This window comes from Suillus subaureus (assembly GCF_016647635.1).
Source record: "Suillus subaureus strain MN1 chromosome Unknown BJ212scaffold_1, whole genome shotgun sequence".
Lineage (NCBI taxonomy): Eukaryota > Fungi > Basidiomycota > Agaricomycetes > Boletales > Suillaceae > Suillus > Suillus subaureus.
In genome coordinates this window covers 1,741,499-1,751,803 of record NW_024538557.1, presented here as the reverse complement: position 1 = coordinate 1,751,803, position 10,305 = coordinate 1,741,499, and the positions used below count along the sequence as shown (strand labels likewise).

At 44.3% G+C, this 10,305-nt stretch overlaps 1 protein-coding gene across 1 annotated transcript; it reads left to right on the top strand.

Annotated features, from left to right (window-relative positions):
* Positions 1–8,576: 8,576 nt before the first annotated feature.
* Positions 8,577–10,041, top strand: BJ212DRAFT_1294674 (uncharacterized protein; the record flags this gene model as incomplete). Its single annotated transcript, XM_041332232.1, has 8 exons — positions 8,577–8,665; positions 8,717–8,848; positions 8,928–9,015; positions 9,063–9,253; positions 9,301–9,439; positions 9,485–9,604; positions 9,715–9,869; positions 9,921–10,041. 8 exons carry the CDS (start codon positions 8,577–8,579, stop codon positions 10,039–10,041), a joined length of 1,035 nt encoding a protein of 344 aa, XP_041200231.1.
* Between the last annotated feature and the right edge of the window lie 264 nt (positions 10,042–10,305).

Here is a 10,305-nt window from a genome sequence, read left to right as displayed (position 1 = left end):
ATCCTGCGGGAGTCTAGACAATCGCTCCTAAGGGAGGCATTGACTCAATAAGGCTTAGTCCTTGATCGACCTTGATCCTTGATTCCTTTATTGGAACAATGCTCTATCCAAGTTCATAACAAAAGATTCAAGTTACCTTCAAAACCCTCCATCTGTAGGGCTTTACCTTTTGAACTCACAAAACTGATTGATTGCCAAAGTGGCACCCTCCAAGAAAAGCAAGAAGGCTTTCTCTGAACAATCCAGGATCCCATACAGTCCCTATCCACCCAACTCTCCTAGACAAACCTCTTCATCGTGAGGATCCTTTGACACTCCCCACACTCTTGTTCTCCCTACTCTTGCTGTCCCAGGTCCCTCTTCCATTACACACCGCACTATCGTTTCTCATTTTGAAACAAGTGCACCAGCACCTGTAGAAGACAGAGATGAAGAAATCCCTGATGCTCCACCCATTGAACTGGTAGCACCACCTAGATTCCCAACCCCTGAACCAAACACAGACACAGACTCAGACACTGATGATGACATGCCTAAACCAATCGAAAGAAAGATCTGCACTCCACCAGACTTTGATGGAAACCGAGATGGAACCTCTAGGTTCCTTCACCTCATCACACTTTATCTAGATACAAACGATGAAATCTATGACACCGACACTAGAAAGATTGCCTTCGCTCTTTCTTTCATGAAAGAAGGCACAGCTGCAGCATGGATGGAAGACTTCATCGAACATGCCCAGCAGCTTGATCCCACATCCACTCATGGAGAAAGGAACAGATATGGAACTTGGGATGAATTCATCTCCCAGTTTGAAGAAACCTTTAACCCAATCGACTCAGCTGGTACTGTGCTTCACAAGCTCCATGCCCTTAAACAAGGCAATGACTTAAGTGAGCACATAGCCACTTTCCAACAGCTCTGTAACTGAGCTGAGATCTATAGCTTCAATGCTCAGAAAGATTACTTCCTCCGAGGCCTTAAACAGCCACTCATCATGAAACTCTGCAATTCTGGAGAGATCCCTGACACCCTTGATGGAATAGTCAAGAAGGTGATATCCATTGAGAACTCCTATCAGCTTCTCCTTGCCCACCGACCCCAGAACAACAAGAACACACAATTCAATGATTGCTGATCCACCCCGCGCTTCACCCCTAGAAACAACAATCCTAATGCAATGGACGTTGATCGCCTCTCTGAGAATGTTAAAAGGGAGTATATGAAGCAAGGAAAATGCTTTTCCTGTGGAAAGGTTGGTCACAGATCTAATGATCAAGAATTCCACCCCCAAAACAGAGATGCCAGAAAGAATAACTATAAAGGAAAGCAGACGGTAAGGTGTACAGCACCTAAAGAAGAAGATACCAGCAAGATTGAAGATCTCGATGATGATGAAGATCTCAATGCCCAAAGAATGGATTTTTGAACCAGGAGCCTACTGCAATGTTAGCCACTCCTTGTATCAATGTACGTATCGCACACAATGTAGGAAAAACTAAAGAATTAAGGGTCCCAGCGACTGTCTTTTCCTCTGTACATCCCGATAAATCATTGCAAACCACCGCTGTTGTCGACTGTGGCGCAGCTGCCACATTCATCCATTGGATGTTTGTAGGAAAACATAGAATCAAGACACATCATTTTGAAACTCCTTTCCCTATCTGAACCGCCAATGGAAAGATCTCCAAGGACCCCATCACCCACTATTGTCATCTCGCAATCAAGATTGATGATCAACTCATGATCGGAAAATTCAATGTCATGAATATGAGCGACAACGATATGATCCTCCTTGGGAAGCCTTGGCTTTCCACTATGAACCCTGATATCAACTGGGCTAAAGATACCCTTTGACTTCCTTCTACTCCTAGATCACATCGACTAGAAGAAGTATTCAAGAAGAAATGGGGCTTCACTCCTGCACCCCGCAGAAAAGTCACAATCAAAGAAGAAGACCTGGAGCAATTTAAACCTGCCTATGCTCCACTTCCTGTAAATGGGAAAAGAACTCTCGAATGCCAAAAAGAAAAGAAGAAAGAAGAAGAACCACTTCCACCTCTTTGGCCAGATCCTGATGAAGATCCACTACCCCAATATGACACCAAGGACAATGTCTGGGATGACATTCCCACTGAACCAACTTTCCTTCGAAAAGTTGATGACCCTGTCACTTACCCCATCAATGATGATGAAGTATTAATCGAATATGCCAAAGACAGCTCTTCTATTACCCTTTTCGAAAACCTCTCCTTCGACACACCTCTTACTCATGATGGCACTTCTGCCTCTGAGATCTGATGAGCCGCGGCTCTATCCCCCTTAAGAAACTCCTGGATCTACATGCGAAAGACTGAAGAAGATGAAGAATACCTGAAGACTAGCAACAAAGCTCAAGAATTCACTCTCAAAGATGCCCAAGAAAAGAAAAAGAAGACCTTTGAAGAACTTGTCCCTGATTATCTCCACAACTTCGCTGACATTTTCGCCAAAGACAGCCTGAACAAACTCCCCCTATCTTAACCAGGTGTTGATCATAGAATTGAAACCAAACCTGGATATATTCCGAAATCTGCGAAAACCTATCCTCTATCTCCAAAAGAAACCGACACTGTGAAAGCTTTTCTTGATGAACACATTGCTAAAGATTTTATCCAACCTTTGAAATCTCCACAAGCCAGCGGATTCTTCTTTGTAGGAAAGAAAGATGGATCTCTATGACCCTGTCAAGACTATCGCTACATCAATGAATGGATGATAAAGAACACTTATCCTCTTCCTCTGATTCCCCCTCTCATCGCCAAACTCAGGGACACCAAGTATTTCACCAAGATGGACATCCAATCCAGATACAGTAATATCCTGATTCACCCCAATGATCGCTGGAAAGCAGTGTTCACCACCTCCTTCAGACTCTTTGAACTGAAAGTCATGTTCTTTGGCTTATGCAATTCCCCTGCAACGTTCCAAGCCTACATGAATCAGACCTTCCAGAAAGAAATCACTGAAGGATGGATGATCATTTATATGGACGACATCCTCATTTTCTCGAAAACCTTAGAAGAACACCAGAAACAAACATGCTGTATCCTTGATATCATCCGAAAAGAAACCCTCTTTCTGAAACCCGAAAAATGCACTTTTGACGCCCAAGAAGTTGATTATCTTGGAATGATCATTCACCCTGGACAAGTTGCAATGGACCCAGCCAAACTATCTGGCATCAGTCAATGGACGATTCCAGCTTCAGTAAAATAAGTCCACTCATTCCTTGGATTCTGCAATTTCTACTGTCATTTCATTTCCCACTACTCCAACCTTGCACAACCTCTGATAGATCTAACAAAGAAAGATGCTGTCTTCACATGGTCACAATCATGCACCAACTCCTTTGAGAAACTGAAACAGTGCTTCTGTTCAGAACCTGTCCTCTGTAACCCTGACCCCTCTCAACAATTTGCCCTCGTGACTGATGCTTCACTTGTTGCCACTGGAGCAGTCCTCCTTCAGACTGATGAGAATGGCACATATCACCCATGCAGCTACCTCTCTCAATCCTTTAACCCTGCTGAATGAAACTATCAGATCTACAATCATGAACTCCTCACTATCATCCATGCTTTGAAAGCATGGCGACACTACCTCGAAGGAAATCCTCATCCTGTCATCGTTTTCACTGATCACAAGAATCTCCTCTATTTCCGCTCCGCACAGAACCTCACTCGCTGACAGGCATGTTGGCAGTTGACCTTGAATGAATTCGACCTTGAACTCCACCATGTCCCAGGAAGCAAACTTGCTGCTCCTGATGCTCTTTCACGCCATCCTGACCACTCTTCTGACCCCTCAGATAACTCCGATGTCACACTTCTCCTGGACACCATGTTTTCCCATCTTATTGACTATGACCTCGCTGATGCCCTGAAATCCACGGATCCCCTCTCTGATCCAGTCATCCTTGCTGCGCAACAAGCCCTTGATGGGTTAAATGCACCCCCTATGAAATCTGCCCTCTCTGATTGGAAGTTTGATAATGGTACCTTGTTTTATAAGAACTGTGCTTATGTTCCAATTCATCTCCGCCATCGCATTCTGCACCTTCACCACAATCACCCCACCGCTGGTCACCCTGGACGATTTAAGACTAAAGAACTAGTCAAATGAGATTATTGGTGGCCTGGAATGGGCACATTTATCTGCAAATACGTTGAGGGTTGCACCCTATGTCAGCAAATGAAATCTGACACTCATCCTTCCACTCCACCCTTAAACCCTATCCCCTCCTCTGCACTTCGCCCCTTCTCACAGATCTCTGTCAATCTGATCACTGACTTGCCTGAATCAGGCGGTTTTGATTCGGTTATGGTCGTGGTAGACCATGGCCTTATGAAGGGGGTAATTCTCTCGCCATGCAAGAAAAGCACTACATCAGAAGGAGTCACCCAACTCTTTTTCAAGAAAGTCTTTCTCAGATTCGGACTTTATGACAAGATCATTTCTGACAGAGGACCCCAATTCGCCTCTAAATTCACCAAAGAACTTGGAAGACTTCTTGACTATGAAGTTGTACTTTCCACCACCTACCACCCACAAACTGATGGACAGACTGAACATCTAAATCAGGAACTTGAAACCTACCTCCACATTTACTGCCACTCTACTCCTCTTGATTGGGTAAAACATCTACCCATGGCTGAATTTGTCCACAATCACCAAAAGCATGATGCCCACAATGTCTCCCCTTTCCACCTCATGATGGGTTATGAACCCCGAGGAATCCCCTATATTCTCCCAAACTCCGCCGTCCCTGCAGCAGAAGATCAAGTCAAATATCTTCAGAAGATCCGAGAAGAAGCCACCTCTTGTCACAATCTCGCCATGCAATACATGTCTGATCGGACCTTTGGAAAGAAGTTTGAACCCTGGAAGATTGGTGAGAAAGTCTGGTTATCAGCAAAGAACCTTATCACTGGACTACCCTCAAAGAAGCTTGCCCCTAAATGCTACGGCCCTTTCACAGTAGAAGCCATCCTCTCCCCTATCACATTCAAGATCTGACTCCCTGCCTCCTGGAAATCACACCCTGTCTTTCACGCTTCTGAGTTATCCTCCTATTGGGAAACAGAAGTCCACAGCCCGAACCACACCAAACCCCCTCCTGACATCATCAATGGACAAGAAGAATATGAAATAGAAGCCATTCTTGCCCATAAGGGAAATGTAAAAGGAAAACGATGCTTCCTCGTATCATGGAAGGGTTACCCTTCTTCGGATAACTCCTGGCTCCCTGAAAAGGAACTAGACAACGCCCAGGAAATCCTCAAAACCTATAAAGACCACCTTTGACTCTCTCGACTCTTTACCTAGAAACCTGATCCCAGAATATGCCTTCTTCACGATCCTCAAACTCTTCTCTTGAACTCCACTGCTCTCAGCTCGAACTTCACCACAAATGAGCTCTTGTTGAATCAACCCTTTCTTCTCTTCCCTGTGTTTTACCTTTAGATCACTTCTTTTCTGAAGACATTGATTCCCTTTCTTTGATGACCATTCACTGCAGTGCAGACCTGGTGTCTAGCTATGCCCATACCATCACAGCCCCCACTGAAGAAACCACCAAACGTTCCATCATTTATCACATGACCAAGATCAAGGCACTTGCCGCAGACAGACTTATAGAAAAAGGGTTCAAGCAAGCTCTCACCCCAGATATGGTCAAACTGGAATGCTCCGTTTCCACTGAACCCCTTCATTTCACTACCCAAGAAGTCCCTAGATCCCCATCAGAATCTTCTGATGATGACACCCCTGTCCCCGCTCCTTCTCAGCTCACAGTTCGCTCTGCAGGAAACCCACGCTGCGCTTGTGGTAAGAAAAGAAACACTGTTGCCTTTGGAATAGGCCTCTCTCATCCCATGACACCATCCCCTGCTCCACCCATCATTGTCAATGAAGACAAACCTGCCTCCTCCTCTGACTCTCATGCCCCATCTGAAGAAACTTTTCAATGTGATAGGAATGGTGTAGACTATTATGACATCATCTGCCGATACTGCCAGCAGGAAGGACATTGACAAATCCATTGCCCTTGCTACTTCTGCCGAGAATGCCACCACCATGCTCCCAAGCACCTTACCACTTACTGTCCTACCCTTCAAGGATGCCATATCATTAATGCCAAACCTGGCTTGTGGGCCTTCCATCATCAGCTTAAAATCTACAAAGACCAAAAAGATCTTGAACAAGAGGAGCATGAGAAGCAGTTTGCAAAGGATGCTGACTTTGATCCCAACGACTATCAGAATATTAGTAACTAAAGTCAGTGACTTTAGACATTGACAGGGGGGTAATGTTACAGTGCCCCACTCTTTTTCTCATCATCACTGCAGACTCCTATATGGCTGTACTTTTAATGCTTCCTTTTCACTGTGCTGTTCCCTCATGGTCTCTCTTATCTCTGACTCATACCTTGTTTTCCCATGAACCTTCCATTTCCAGTACTAGTTACCCTTTACCCAGCTTGGTCTGTGCACAATTCCTTTACATATATAAACCCTAGTTACCACTTGTATTTTCTCTAACTTGAATCTACTCAGTTCTCTTCAATACCTGAACTCTAGATCCTGCAGGAGTCTAGACGATTGCTCCTAAGGGAGGCGTTGACTCAATAAGGCTTAGTCCTTGATTGACCTTGATCCTTGATTCCTTTATTGGAACGACACTCTATCCAAGTTCATAACATCAAGATCATCAGTTGTGAGCATGATGTGAGCCCAGTTGATGCAGTGCATTCATACCTTATGCCTTATTTTCTGAGCAGCGGTCTCTGTTTGGTCAACGTAGTATTCAGCCTTGGTACTGATCACAAAATCCAGGACTACTCTCAGCGATGCAAGAAGCTCATGGACAGTATCATGGAAGATCAGGACTTTGAGTATTTGTGTATCGCAATCACTAACCACACAAACAATGACAATGGGGACCCATTTCTTGGCTACAACAGGCCAAAGCACACTCAGTACATTGCTACCACTGTCCCTGATGTACGTTTACTGTCCCTTTACTTATCACCATCCCAAGCTCAACCCTATCTAATTAGTTTATGGATATTTTACTAGATCCGTGGCACAATGTGATCCAAAGCACAAAGGAGTCAATCCTATTTTTTTATGCTGTGGAGCCATTGTCAATGAGCCTGAAGGTTTTAGTGGTCTGCATGCCTCTGTCATCAATCATCAGATTTCATCCACAATCACATTTACAGTGAAGCACTTCCACCCACCCTTTACTTGCCACCTCATGCTCACATACACTCAGCTTGTCCTCATTGAAAAGTTCCACTGTGCAAGGCATTCCCCAGCATTCTCAACCAATCAGGATTAGATATGCACTTGGACGTCATTCTGATGACCTTGATATCTGGGGATAATGGTCCAATGGTGCCTTTGCAGTGTACTCATTATTCATTTGCTCACTCCACTGCCCATCCATGGGGCAATACACTCCCCATACAATGTCCACAGTGTGGGTGTCTGACTGATTGGAAGAAAATGTATGTGAACACCTCACTCAAGTGCATTGTCTTTATGTGCACATTGCTGGGCTGTGGTCATAGTAATGATACGGAAAACATGTGCCCTCCCAAGACATATACCTGCAAGGCCCCAAAGGGATCCAAATTACTTCCTGGGCAGAGATGAAGGTCCGCCTGATTAGAAATTCCTCTTGGTTTCTCCAGAACAGATGGTTCTTTGGACTCCGGTGATACTGAGGTGGTCTGATGTTGATGGTGTTTGTATGTACATGCCTTACCTTGTGTATTCTATGCCTATTCAAATTTACTTGTTCTATGTTGGACTCAATGGATGCGAAATTCTATGTGAGTTACCATGACTGTGAACTGTATGTATTCAATATCAAGGTGTTCAAGTTGCGCTATCATTGACTGTGGCAGCGGAGTCCAAGTCAGCCATTTTCTAGTACACACTCAAATTATTCTGTCATGCCTATTCTATAGTAAAATCTAACTCGTTGGGCCAGTGTCACATGATGGGTGATGTCCTCAATTCCAAAGCTCTAATTCTATTGCTCCTCCTTGGAAATGTGGAAAGGCATGGGCTTAATATAGCCACTCCAGCCAACACCATCAAGACTCGCCCATCTTGCCACCAGGCATGCACTATGCCCAGTCACTTCACATAGCAGGTCCCAGTCTCAGCTATATTCATGTATGTCCAACAGTCCCACCATGTTGCAGTGTCATTTTGTTTATCTCTTCACTTCACCCCTTCAGATTGACTTCCCCAAAAAGGCTCAAATGACTTATGTGTTTCTTGATTGGCCTGACACACTTTCTTGCCAAGGTCAATCTCTCCTGCTTATTTGAGAACAACTCATTTACAGTCTTCAGACAGGCATATAAGAACTCGCAAGTCCTTTTGCAGGGCCTCATTCATGTTTTCATTCTCTTTTCCCCTCTCCTTCTCTCCAATTATTTTTCATATATCTCCGATATGTCAGTCACTGAGAACCATTTAGCAGGCAGCCTTTCTCTTGATGTATCCCTTTGTGTCCCAATGTCTCCTCATGCCAGGGCAAAGCAGAAAATTGCCACCCTCATGGAGGAAGTCGAACTTTTGAAGCAGGACAAGGCAACAAAACAATGGTGTGCATGTTCTCGACCAGACCTCAAATTGGTTTTAATGTTTCATTACAGTAGGAAGACAACTTATTATGTTTCTCAGGGACAAGCAATTCATCATATGGTTGTACTATACACACCCATAGAGGATCTGGTTGCTGAAAATGATCGGCAATGTGAAGAAAGTGACATGGACTGCACCAAGGAGTAAGTTATGTATCTCTCTATCCATATTGTTGCACATGTTTACTATCATGATGAACAGACAAGATCACATTCAATGTAGCTATATCGAACTCGCTAAGACATTACCATGGTTTCATGATAAGCTAGCAAGTTTTGACCATGAGGAGTCAGAGGACATGCTCAAAAAGGTTTTGGCAAACATCTTTGCCCCAATTATTACTCATCTTCAATCTAGCTCAAGCAAGGCGTGGACTCAGCTCATGGCGATGACACGGGAACTCTCAAAGAGCTTGTGGCTTCATGGGTGAACATTGAGTGTCATCCCACCCCGCTCATCAGGACCAATGACAAACACCATCGAGGTTTCACAAGTGATGCATGTGGTAAACTGCTCTGTCCAGCAGAATGGTGCTGGGATGATCTGGTGTAAGTGATAGTTCTCGTCCCTCATACATTGCCAATATCTTGTTCAGTGTCAGGGCTGGCATTCATGACCATACCACTGCTTTCATTGTTTCAGAGAATTCATGGCCCTCATTCATGTATGAAAACTATGAAGCTGACACCAAGAATCTGGAGCATGGTCTCATGAAGTTGAAGCTGCTAGTTAGGGTGAGCAGCCTGATTTTTTAAACTGACTCATAGTTCATCACATAGCATCACAGGGGTTCAAGGCTATCTTCACTTCTCCCTCCTCTGCCAATGAAGTTGATGGTGAAGATGATGACGCTGATATCCTTGAGAACAACCGACATGCCCAGAGATGATCAGATCAAGGTAAAGTGAAGACATGTGTTGCCTCCATCATCAGTATGAGGAAGGTGACTCCTTGTGTGATCACGTATGCAGCTTGCCTCTCTAATTGAAGTTGACATTGAATTTGACAGATCCAATTTGCACTTTCTAGCATTACCTCCTGGCGCACTGTAGATGGAGACTTCAACTATCAGATTTTCTGGAACAACATCATAGACTTATTTGAGGATGCCCCAGGTCCAGCTGTGCGAGCCAGGATGACTAACCTTCTTGAGTGGTGGACCAGGTGAGCCAACGACCATCAGTAACTCACCCAGATCACTAAATCCCTGTGCAGAAAGGTCTTTGGCAGAAACCATCAGGAAGATCTGACATCAGACATTGTTTCCCAAATGTCTGTCAGTGCTCTTGCTGCCCAGAGACAGCTGATTGAGGATGCTGCATTTGACCCTGAATAATTTTTTCTTGCTTGTCCTACCCTCCCTACATACTACATTACCTAAGAAGTTATTTAATTATTATACCCACTCCATATTCAATCCGGTCCTATATAATAATAGCAATGACATCCATGATGTGAATGTCTCCTGATTTGTGTGTTGTATGTGGGCCCAGGGATGAATTTAATGGCTTCCCCAACCACCTGCATGGTCTCATCATCTGCTGCCAAATGTGCTTCCAATTACAATACCCTTGATTGAGGAGGTCATTTGCAATCAAAA